Source organism: Tachypleus tridentatus, chromosome 9 (genome assembly GCF_004210375.1).
Source record: "Tachypleus tridentatus isolate NWPU-2018 chromosome 9, ASM421037v1, whole genome shotgun sequence".
Classification (NCBI taxonomy): domain Eukaryota; kingdom Metazoa; phylum Arthropoda; class Merostomata; order Xiphosura; family Limulidae; genus Tachypleus; species Tachypleus tridentatus.
Genome location: NC_134833.1, coordinates 21,413,007 through 21,425,677, shown reverse-complemented (window position 1 = coordinate 21,425,677; position 12,671 = coordinate 21,413,007). Strand labels below are relative to the sequence as shown.

The 12,671-nt window shown below is 35.8% G+C and overlaps 1 protein-coding gene across 1 annotated transcript in view; it reads left to right on the top strand.

Annotated features, from left to right (window-relative positions):
* LOC143224838 (serine protease 33-like) overlaps nt 1-12,015 on the top strand; it is a 40,262-nt gene extending 28,247 nt beyond the window's left edge. The window contains exons 6-8 of the mRNA XM_076453194.1: nt 1,873-2,153; nt 5,489-5,646; nt 10,800-12,015. Of these exons, the coding sequence (XP_076309309.1) occupies nt 1,873-2,153; nt 5,489-5,646; nt 10,800-10,955 (595 nt within the window). The 3' untranslated portion in view covers nt 10,956-12,015. The remainder of the gene's footprint in view (nt 1-1,872; nt 2,154-5,488; nt 5,647-10,799) is intronic.
* Nucleotides 12,016-12,671: the final 656 nt, after the last annotated feature.

Here is a 12,671-nt window from a genome sequence, read left to right as displayed (position 1 = left end):
CCCGCTAGTACAGCGGTATGTCTCCGGATTTACAACGCTAAACTCAGGGGTTCGTTCCCCTCGGTGTGCTGAGCGGATAGCTCTTTGTTGCTTTGCTATACGAAACACACACACACACGAAGTCGAAAATTACGAGTAAGTGAACCCTTTAATTGTATTGATAAATTAGTCGTAAAATTACTTCAAGATTTAATTACCAAGAAAAATATGCTATATTGTCTTGCCCAATGGTGTAGACCAATTACTGCTTAATATGAGAAAACAAAGGGTGAAAAATAGCAGAGACTCCAAATAAATCATATCCACTAACAAATTAGAGCAAAATATAACTCAAGTACAATCAAAGGTGTCACTATATACTATCTAGTGTTATTAACGCTTTTGTTTGCTTCGCTGTCACTATAAAATGATGAAAATTTTAGTTTGTGTAAAATATACATCAAACCTTACTAGCTACCTGATGTTTCAGTCTGATTCAGTATTTCCTAAATGGCCCGCCATGGCCAGATGGTTAAGTCATTCGACTTGTAATCTAAGAGTCGTGGGTTCGAATCCCCGTCACATCAAACATGCTTGCTCTTTCAGCCAATGGGGCGTTATAATGTGACGATCAATCCCACTATTCCTTGGTAAAGGAGTAGCCCATGAGTTGGCGATTGGCAGTGATGACTATCTGCCTTCGATCTTGTCTTACACTTCTAAATTAAGGACGGCTAGCACAAACAGCCCTTGTCTAGCTTCGAGCGAAACTCAAAACAAACCAAAATAAATCTTCTAAACGTATTCCAAATTAAGCTGTTTACAAGTGCAATGTTAGTTATCTAATATTTAGCCAATATTCATTGATACGTCGATTCTGTTCTATGCAGCCATATCTTCATCTATACTTAATATCTTGCTCGATAAAAAGTCTGTGAAGTCAGTATCATTATTATAATTGTTTTTTATTATTTCCGCAATCGATTTTCAAGAATGATATGTGCTGGTCTTACCACCCCCTAATACAAAATGCTACCCGTCTTGTCCATATGACAGGTGTATTCTTACGTTAAGTGGACAGGGTAAGACGAAAGTATGAATAAAATGTTTGAACCTATGTCCAAAACACATATTTTGTGTAAATTCTAAAATTTTGATAAACTTCGTATAACCTTCCTGAAAGTTAAACGTAATGCCAAAATAATGTTCAAAATGGTTGTTGTGATCATATCTGTTGTAGATTAAAGAACGTTTTGGTAAAAATTGTTGTACTTTAAGTTATTGTTGTTTATACTATTAACAGTTAGATTTGGGCAACCACAGAGATTTAGACAGCCTGATGGTAAGTTTTATGGATTAATTTACGCCTGTGTTTGCGGTTTATTTTTACTTGTGCCACCAGTGCCATAGCTCTATGTTTGCGGACTTACAACGCAAGAAACCGAGTTTCGATACTGTTGTTGGCGGAGCATATATAGTCCATTGTACAGCTTTGTGCTTAACTTCACACGAACAAATTTAATTTGTTTGTTTGTTTGTTTTTGAATTTCGCACAAAGCTGCTCGAGGGCTATCTGTGCTAGCCGTCCCTAATTTTGCAGCGTAAGACTAAAGGGAAGGCAGCTAGTCATCACCACCCACCACCAACTTTTGGGCTACTCTTTTACCAACGAATAGTGGGATTGACCGTCACATTATAACGCCCCCACGGCTGAAAGGGCGAGCATGTTTGGCGCGATGGGGATGCGAACCCGCGACCCTCAGATTACGAGTCGCACGCCTTAACCACCTGACCATGCCGGGGCCCAACAAATTTAACTTACTAAATTTACTCTGTCTTGTTTTCTGCAGCAGTTCTTTAACTCACTATCAAACATTTTATTTCATTTTCCAGAGCACAGCAGTCACCATATGAAATCAAAGTAAACCTAGGAGACTATGTCTTAAACTCTAAAATAGAAGGACTACCGAACGAGATGTTTGGTGTGACTGAGGTCCGACTACACCCGAACTTTAGGTTCACCCCACAAGCGGACAGGTTCGATGTAGCAGTGTTAATACTGGACCATCCGATTCACTATAGGGCCAACATGCGTCCTGTTTGTCTTCCTGAGAAAGGAGAAGATTTCCTTGGCCAGATGGCTTACGTCACTGGCTGGGGTGCACTGGAACCAGGTACAAAACTTTATTTGTGATTAGTTGAATACAGCAACGCAATGACATATATTTAGCTAGTGGTACTTTCAGGAAATTTACACCAGGAGCTGGAAGCTGTTTAAATGTACACATTTTGTTTTTAAAACTCTAGTCTTATTCTAATTCTAGACACAGTTATGCATTATTAACAATGAAACGAACATTAACAACAATAATAAAAATGAATGGAACTGTATATAACCAACAATGACACGGACAGCGACAACAATAATAAAAATGAATGGAACTGTGTATAACCAACAATGACACGAACAGCAACAACAATAATAAAAATGAATGGAACTGTGTGTAACCAACAATGACACGAACAGCAACAACAATAATAAAAATGAATGGAACTGTGTATAACCAACAATGAAACGAACAGCAACAACAATAATAAAAATGAATGGAACTGTGTATGACCAACAATGACACGAACAGCAACAACAATAATAAAAATGAATGGAACTGTGTGTAACCAACAATGACACGAATAGCAACAACAATAATAAAAATGAATGGAACTGTGTTTAACCAACAATGAAACGAACAGCAACAACAATAATAAAAATGAATGCAACTGTGTATGACCAACAATGACACGAACAGCAACAACAATAATAAAAATGAATGGAACTGTGTGTAACCAACAATGACACGAACAGCAACAACAATAATAAAAATGAATGGAACTGCGTATGACCAACAATGACACGAACAACAACAACAATTATATCAACCTTGGTGAGAAATATTCACTATCAACTTTGGTGAGAAATGTAAAGCGATATATATGTGACATATTTATCTTGTTTTCAATAATATTTCAATACCTGAAGTGGAATATCAGATTTGATATAAGAGAGCATTAGAGGTAATCATGTCTCTCAGGCCTTCTCGTATCCTTTGTTTTCAAGCACTCATTATAATCAGAATGACGTTAGGTTATCAGAAAGTTGCCAATATAGTTTTACCAATTAACAGTGAAAAGTCTTGCATTAACTAGGACAGAGTTAAAATGGCAAAAGAAAAGGTTGTTTAAAAGTTTAGATTTTGTGCCGAATATGAATTTTCAAGGCACACAACCATACATAGTCCTAAAACTACCTGTAAAACTAAATTAGCCAAGTTTTATGTACCATATTAACACATTTCCTGATAATGTAAGTACAATTTAAACTCGATACAAACTTCTTTTGAAAAAAACAACAACACATAGAGCATAAAAAATAGCACAAAAATATGCAGTACTAGAAGTGTTTGTTGGTTACGATGGGTATCTTTTTTTCTATCATGATGACAAGGGAACGCTAAAATTACTACGGAATAACAGTAATGTTTTGTTGTTTTTTTGTAATTTCGCGCAAAGCAACTCGAGGGCTATCTGCGCTAGCCGTCCCTAATTTAGCAGTGTAAGACTAGAGGGAAGGCAGCTAGTCATCACTACAAACCGCCAACTGTTGGGCTACTCTTTTACCAACGAATAGTGGTACTGACCGCCACATTATAACTCCCCCACGGCTGAAAGGGCAAGTATGTTTGGTGCGACGGGGATTCGAACCCTCAACCCTCAGATCACGAGTCGAACGCGTTGATCCGCTTGGCTATTCTAGGCTCTGCAACACATGAAAGTTTCAGTATTGAAAGTAAACACCTTTTTTTGTTTCATTAATTTCTTGTTACAGTTTGTGACTTCGAAGGTCATATTACAGGAAGTAGTTTCACTGAGAATCTATAACCAAAAATGTACAAATACCACTTTTCAGCTAAATGTGAATAATATAAATTAAATACATGTACTTTCCAATTATATAAACACATAATACAGTCCAAGTATAAATTAAGTATATTATAAACGTTCAAAAATAAATATAACCAGTTAATATAATTTTCCTTTTAAATTAAAATCGTATTAGAATTATATTCTTTCTATTATTAATATAAAAATGAAAATTATTTATCCTATAATTTCATGTTTTTACTTGGATTTTATTTATTTTTTCTAAATCTTAATAACTGTTTTCACAGTTTCACATTTCCTTGTGATTTCACACCAGTTATTTCTATCTCTTTACTACTATATAGCTAAAATGGTGCAAGAAGCGTTTTCATTTTACCGGTCCGGCATGGCTCAGTGGTTAAGGTGCTCTACGCGTACTTCGAGGGTCACGGGTTCGAATGCCTCTCACATCAAAAACATGCTCACTCTTTTAGCCGTGAGGTCATTATAATGTGACGGTCAATTCCACTCTTCGTTAGTAAAAGAATAGCCCAAGAGTTGGCGGTGTGTGGTGATGGCTAGCTGCCTTCCCTCTTGTCTTCCACTTCTAAATTAGAGACGGCTAACGCAGATAGCCCTCGTGTAGCCTTGCGAGAAATTCAAAAGCAATCCTTCAAATAACAAAATTAACAAAAGGTTTCAGAAAATGTCTCTCCACCTTAGTGGATTAGGGGCGACCTTGTAGACGCGCAAAACTAAAATCCGGAATTTGGTTTCAGGTAGTGGAAAGATAACCAGCTGTGTGGATTTGCGCTGACAAAACACAAACACACGTTCATTACTGTAGTCTGTTATCAGCACCATTTGTAAAAGTTAAAAATTAATCTTGGAACCGTCCTCTTTTTGATAAATTAATGTTTGATAAAAAATAACTTAAAAACTTTTCCTTCGAAATATGTTTCATTTTGCCCGTGAATCCATATAGAACACGTACGTAGTTTGTGTGTGTGTAGGTTTTAGGATGAGGACACAGGAACATGGTTTTAACAACGTATCTAAATGTACTTTACTCACAACAGGGTTCGAATTTCATATTTTAGCGTTATATATTCTGAGGCTCAACGTTTAACAAAAAAAATAAATTACAGCTGGATTTTAACCAAACTACAAGCATTTTTGAATCAAGTTCAAATGTTACAGTGAACAGTATATCGTCTCAGAGAGGTTTAGACCGAGGCTCGTTCTAATTACAGTGTAATATTTGTAAAAAAAATGTCTTTTGCATGTTTAACTGGAGCAACTGCTATCAAAATCAAACCAAGCTTACTCCATAGACCGAAGCTAGAGTCTAACTTAGGTATTAATATAGACTTGTATTTATTTTTTTAACGTACAGTTCTAACTAGGACCACACAGTGGCATAAAATGTTATATTGAATAGAATGCATTGATTAATTATCTGACTACCCAGGTTGCTACTGATCTGTTCTGTCCTAGTGCGGGCATAAGTGAGAGGTGTGCTAAGTGTGTGATAACAATGTTATATCACACGTTCTCGAGGTGATTAATGTAAAATATATGGTTTATACAGGGTCGAAACTCCGTCCGAAAGTTTTACAACATGTGCCTGTCCCGGTTATCAACAACCAAGTTTGCGAAATGTGGCACAGTCTTCAAGGAATCCAGATCCATATCCACGAAGAGATGATGTGTGCTGGTTACGAATTCGGAGGCAGAGACGCCTGTCAGGTAGGATGTTCGGTCAACATTCGTTTTGTTCTAAAACATAGTAATAAATAAAGGCATATGATACGATACTGTATTCAATAAATACCTTGAAATACTTCCTGTCAGTTACTTTGGCAAAAGCAAGATGTATTTCTGATACATTCAACAAACTATCAGTAATTATCTGAGAAAATCTGCTAAGCTGTCTTTTCATTGTCGTATATATTTAATATTGTCAGAGTTTGTCAGAGTTTGCGCAAACTCTTTGTCGTTATTACTAATGTTTGCTGGAAATTAGGGCCTTATTTCTATGTACGTTCGCCTGGGCATGAAACCTACAGTAACTGTAACTCCAAGACCTTTAAACCTTGACTGCAATTCTTAAAATCAATTGATTTGTCTCCAATTATTAAATTGGTTTCGTTACACACGTGACTTGAGGCGTAGCTATTTCATATACAATTTACTACGTTTCTCTTTATTACGTGATTTTAAGTGCAGATTTAACGTTGCAAACCCATCTCAAATCTCATTAGATGTAAGTCTTGGTGTATCTTTACAGAACTTCATAAAAATTGATTTTGTAGATATGTAATACCAGAGCCCCGTAACAAGTAACTCTGTTTTTATATCATGGGAAAAACACATTTTTTTCTGAACAGGTTAGTCTGTTGTTATATCACGGAGTAACCCCTTTGTAACAAGTAAGTCTGTCGATATTTGTAAACAGTTCCAATTATTTAAAATCAACAATGAAGTGTCAGGATATTACAAAGTTCTTTCTGTCTTTTGTGGCTCCTTAGTCAAGCTCAAGTAGCTCTATTTTTAAACAGCTTCCACTTGGACTTTACGTACTTGATGTAATCTGTTTGATAACATATCTAACACGACATCATTTTGCGTACACAGAAGATAAAATATTGTTTGTTTATCTATATTTTATATTTATAACAAAGCTATTAAGGCTGTTTTTACGCAGTCCCTAAGTTTGAACTAGTGACCAGAAGAAAAGCAGCCAGTCAGCAGTCCTCACCATCTATACTGACTGTCACTCTTATAACTTACCCACAGCTTAAACGTTTAGGGAATATTTTATTGTATTACAAAGATTTGGATCAAGCTCCGAAATCCAGGGCTGTAACGCAGGACCCAAAGGATTAACACTACGAGTCGTATTTTACGTACCTATACACTCTTAAACATATATTGAGTAAATAATATTTATTATAGTCAAACTGAACTGGTTTAGTGACTCATAAGTTACACTTAGGCTTAGAGAAAAATTATAAATAAAGACGTTAACAATTAAACTGAATAGAATAGTAAAATCTAAAAACAGAAAGCATAAAAGCTTTAAGACTTAAACCTCAAAATAAATAACATTTATAAAAACTAAACTTTCTATATAGTCGTTTTAAATTATAAGCATGTAAGTGTTTAAAGCTGGAAAAATAATAAAACACGAAATATATTTTAAAGCTTAAAACATTCTTTTATTAAATCTTAGGGACATTAGAGAAATTTAAATTGATATATATATTTGACGTTTATATGCGCTTGCGCTTAGCGACCTCTATTTTTACATGAAAACATTAAAGAAAGTTTTAAAAACTTCTATAAAAAGACATTTTAAAAAGTGTCTACTGGTATTATTAGTTCTTTCAGCTGAAACACAAAATCTGTAAAATATAAGTTTAAAAACCTAAAACTAGTAATTAAACTATGGTCCAGCAGACGGCAGCACTGCTTGTGTGGGTATGGCTCAGGTTGTTCTTCGAAACGTTTTAAATATAGGTCATCAGAGCTTTGTTTGTTTGTTTGTTTTTGAATTTCACACAAAGCTGCTAGAGGGCTAGATCCCTATTTAGCAGAAGACTAGAGGGAAGGCAGCTAGTCATCACCATACTACTACCAACGAATAGTTTCCTTTTGTAACGCCCCCACGGCTGGGAGGGCGAGCATGTTTGGTGCGACGTAGATTCGTACCCGCAACCCTCAGATTACGAGTCGCATCAGAGTTGTACAATACTATACAGTGTTTCCTTTGAGAACAGTATCTACGTAATGATTGAGTCACAACTTTTTAGTATTGTGTGTAACTATCATAGTAAAACGTTTGAATTTCGTGTGTTTCTTTCTTCTGGGTTTTTTTATTACGTCATAACTGAAAAACCAAAACAATATTGTCAGTCAACTTCTTTAACGTTACATTGTTTCAAATGAAATATCCGTTTTTATAAGTATTATCAACAACCAGAAGTAATTTTTGTTGTTGTTTTTCAAATCATGATTCTAATATAAATAAGGTTCTTGTTGATCCTTCAAGTTAGCTTTCTTACATAAAGTTTATGTTTCTTTTAAAACTTGAGTACTGAGTGAAACAGGAATTACTAGTCAGAGAGATAAACAATAAATATTGCAGTTGGAACCGCACGGCCCGGCATGGCCAAGCGTTTTAAGGCGTGCGACTCGTAATCTGAGGGTCGCGGGTTCGCGCCCGCGTCGTGCTAAACATGCTCGCCCTCCCAGCCGTGGGGGTGTATAATGTGACGGTCAATCCCACTATTCGTTGGTAAAAGAGTAGCCCAAGAGTTGGCGGTGGGTGGTGATGACTAGCTGCCTTCCCTCTAGTCGTACACTGCTAAATTAGGGACGGCTAGCACTAGCACAGATAGCCCTCGAGTAGCTTTGTGCGAAATTCCTTACCAAACAAACAAATGAAACCGCACAGTATTTAGAACTAGGTTATAAATACAGCCTGCAAATGTTTATTGAAACACTGTATTAAAATAAACGAGTAAAGGAACACTATTAGTGTGGATGTCTAGTATCGTTTTTTTTATAAAAACTACGGCACTTGCGTCATCCATACGTAATGGAACAGAGACAGATAGTAGAAGAATGTTAAACGACGAAAATAGAAGTTAAATTCAATTGTAATTGAATCTTTTATGTGCGCATGCGTGTTAACTCCTGTCTGTGTAATTATGCAGTGATGGTATAAATTCCATCCTACCATCTTGTTTAAATTGTTTTTGAAGAATGAATATTAGCCACCCTCACACTTACTTCCTCTATGGTTCTTTTCTTTGCTTGTGAGAGACGGGAATCGAACACAAATCAGGATTTTCAAGTAGGTTTGTTTGTTTTGAATTAAGCACAATGTTACACAATGTACTATATGTGCTCTGCCTACCAAAGATATCGAAACCCAGTTTCTAGCGCTGTGAGTCCGCAGACATACCGCTGTGCCACTGGGGAAGGGGGCCAGGATTTTAAACATTAATTTCGTGTAAATTCATTATTAATCATTTCACCAATATAAAGCTCATTATATATTTAGTACAAGATAAGATTAAATTAAATCTATTTCAGCACGAGACAAGTGGAAATGGCCCGAAATAGCCAGGTGGTTAAGGCACTCGACTCGTAATCTAAGGTTCACGAGTTCGAATCCCCGTCACACCAAACATGCTCGCCCTTTCAGCCGTGGGGGCGTAATAACATGGCGGTCAATCCCACTATTCGTTGGGAAAAAGAGTATCGCAACTGATGGCGGTGGGTGGTGATGACTAGTACCCTTCTCTCCAGTCTTACACTGCTAAATTAGGTACGGCTAACGCAGATATCCCTCGTGTAGCTTTGCGCGAAATTCAAAACAAGCTAACAACTATAAATTTACACGGAAAAATATTTCAAAGAGTTTTACAATCCGTTTATCTATTTGCACATAATTTTTTTGATAAATGCTTAACTTTTATTTAAATCGAAGAACGCTCCTTTTGATTATCTGATTTACAGCAATAACTAGAGGGTGCAATTAATTAATTATTAGTTGTGGTCTCAAGAGAATTGGTGTACCGTTTAATTAAAGGTTTTTGTTATCAGTTTATTGTCAGTAATTTGCTTGTAAAAGAAATTAATAGAAAAACGAATTCACGACATTTTTTTCCAATAAGTTTTGGATCAATTATATGATTAAAATTTTAATTTTAGCAGTAAAAGAACTCCTTCTGTAACACTGAGAGGTTAATAGCAGTCCGGTAAGTCTCCTGATTGGTCACAGCTACATCTACGGGACTTACAACACTAAAAATCCGGAGTTCGATTCCTCACACTGGACAAGGCGCAACACAAAGCGACAGTAATAAGCCATATATTAAAACAACACCAATAACAATACAATAAGATGTTTCAGTTCTAATGAACGTTGATTGCTCCTTACATGTTGGCCCGACGTGGCCAGGTGGGTTAAAGCGTTCGGCTCATAATCTGAGGGTCGCGGGTTCGAATCCCTCTCGCACCAAACGTGCTCGCCCTTTCAGCCGTGAGGGCGTTATATTATATCGGTCAATTCCATATTCGTTGGTAAAAGAGTAGCCCAAGAGTTGGCGGTGGGTGGTGATGACTAGCTACCTTCCCTCTAATCTTACACTACTAAATTAGGAACGGCTAGCGCAGATAGCCCTCGAGTAGCTTCGCGCGAAATGAAAAAAACAGAAACTTTACACATTTTGGATTATTACTAATGGAGACAAAATACTGTGTGCATGACTTGACAAAGTCTGTGTGTGTGTGTCCTCTTATAACCAGTCAATCCTGAACCAATTGTTCAAATTTACCGTCAGGCCCTTGAAGATTGACATAGGGTTCGATATTCTGAACTAACCCATCATATCAACTCTAGGGGCCCTTATGTGTTTTCCATGCGTTGAATTGATACGTCAGGTAAGTATAAATAAGTGCTGATAATTCTGTCCCCTCCTCTCAGAGGTAATCTTCAGGTTTAAAACGCTAAAAACCGTGTTTCGATGCCCGTGGTGGGCGCAGCACAGTTAGCCCATTGTGTAGTTTTGTGTTTAACAAGAACACAAACTTATATTTCAAGTATATCATAGTTGTAACATATTTACTGTGTGTTTTACGTAAGAACAACGAGAAACAATTCAGTGAAAACTATTTAGTTCCAATTACATGGATATAGCATAAGGAACTACTATCATTAAGCATCGAAAAAATACTATCGAATTTTAGCATCCAGGTAATGAGGTACAGAAGTTTGATGCCCTTAAACTATCACAGAGAAAAATGTGTACTTATTTTATGTACTTAAAACGTGTTGTTTTATATTGTAGCTTCGTGTCTAACCTTGTTTTGTTTTTTTCATCTTTCAGGGAGATTCAGGAGGCCCGCTAGTGGTGAACCACTTTGGGGTCTGGTACCTTATTGGAATAGTGTCGGCTGGATACTCATGTGCCAAACATTATCAACCAGGAATCTACCATCGAGTTAGTAGCTCTTCAGACTGGATATCTGCTAATCTTGTTTAACCTGACTGCAGGTGGAAAAACTGCATCTGTACGCATTGTTTAAGCTTCGTGTTAGTGTAAATACGAAACTGTATCTTACCTCACAGAGTATGGTTATGATTCGATTGTATGATATGACTCGATGTATGATCATTTTTATATGACTGCATTTCACTTCACCAGAAATACTTTGGAATGATTACAGATATGACCAGAAAAGTTATATACGATACAGGATAACCTTTATACGGTTGTAAATACGAAAACGTGTTTTACAGCATGGAGCATGGTAATATAACTGTATATATGATCTGATAAGTTATACACAGCATAATATAACTTTTATGTTACTTTAATTAAAATACATATAACTTAATAACACAAATTATGACTTGGTTTTTCTGACTGCAAGTAACTGACATTTAACATTAACGAGAAATTTTATCCAACTGCGAACTGAAACTGACATTTTTACATGGTGTAAGAAAACTTTAGGCCTACAAGACATAATAATTCAGGTCTTTGAATGGCCAGAACATCAAGTTTAAAAGAACATAATTATTATGAAGTAACAAACCAGAACACAGATGTGTTAGTTTGTACCAAATATTTCTATTGAGTTTTATACAACATATATATAACTGGATATTTTAGTAAACTCAACAATTTCACAGCATAAAAGTGGAATACCGTATAAAAAACTTGTAAGTGAACTTAAATGATTCGTTTGTCCTTCATAGTACCATTGGAAGGATCGGAACTCCTTATAACAACATGAATTCACACCACAGTAACGCGTTTAAACAAAAACAGTTTTGATGTTAACAACACGTCGTATTTGTGTTGTTAGAAAACGCAAAAATATTATGTGTTTATATCGCAATTAGTTGCGTTATATCTCACACGAATTTTTGTAATTGTAACATAATTTGTGTTATCGTGAAAAAACATCATGTTTCTGTTAATATGCAAAATATCGTGTTCTACACTGGAACACATTATTTTCTGTGTGAAAATGTATTTAACTGCAAATTTGAAACGACATAAGCCTTTTATGCGTTAGCTTTCGATTGGAAAGATTTCTCTCTGTAAATTAGATTTCAATATATATATATATAGGATATTAATAGTTATATAGACTCTAGGTAGTTATCATCTAAGATTTAAAATCTATAAATGTGTTTTATGATTAAAATTCAATGATTTCACTAATAACTTTTCTAGATATGACATTTAGCTTTTCCTGATTTGTTAATTGGTATGTAAGACGTATTCTCCATACATCATTTATCCTAAGAGGACTGTTTATAGGTACATGTATCTACTTAAGTTTAACTAAGCTGTATACTATAACTTTATCTATCAGTTTGTACTTCATCTGACATCTCAAGTGGTGATATATATATCGTTTCCTAGTTTATATCAACGGTTTTCATCTGGCTTTTTCTCCAGTGAGATATGAATGATTTTTCTAGCTAGATTTAACATTAGACCTCAATCTTGGTATACTTCACTGTTTGACTGTTCATTTTCCACCTAACTATTCATCTGGTCAGATATGTCTGACCTTTCACATGACAAGATTTAACCTGATAAAGTATCGTTGTTTATGTGGCTAACTTTAACATCACTGCCCAGCTAGTAAACTACATTTGTCTCTTAGTGTGGCTAGGCTTGACACCACTACACAGCTAGAACACTACATTTGTCTGTTAGTGATGCTAGGTTTTACACAAC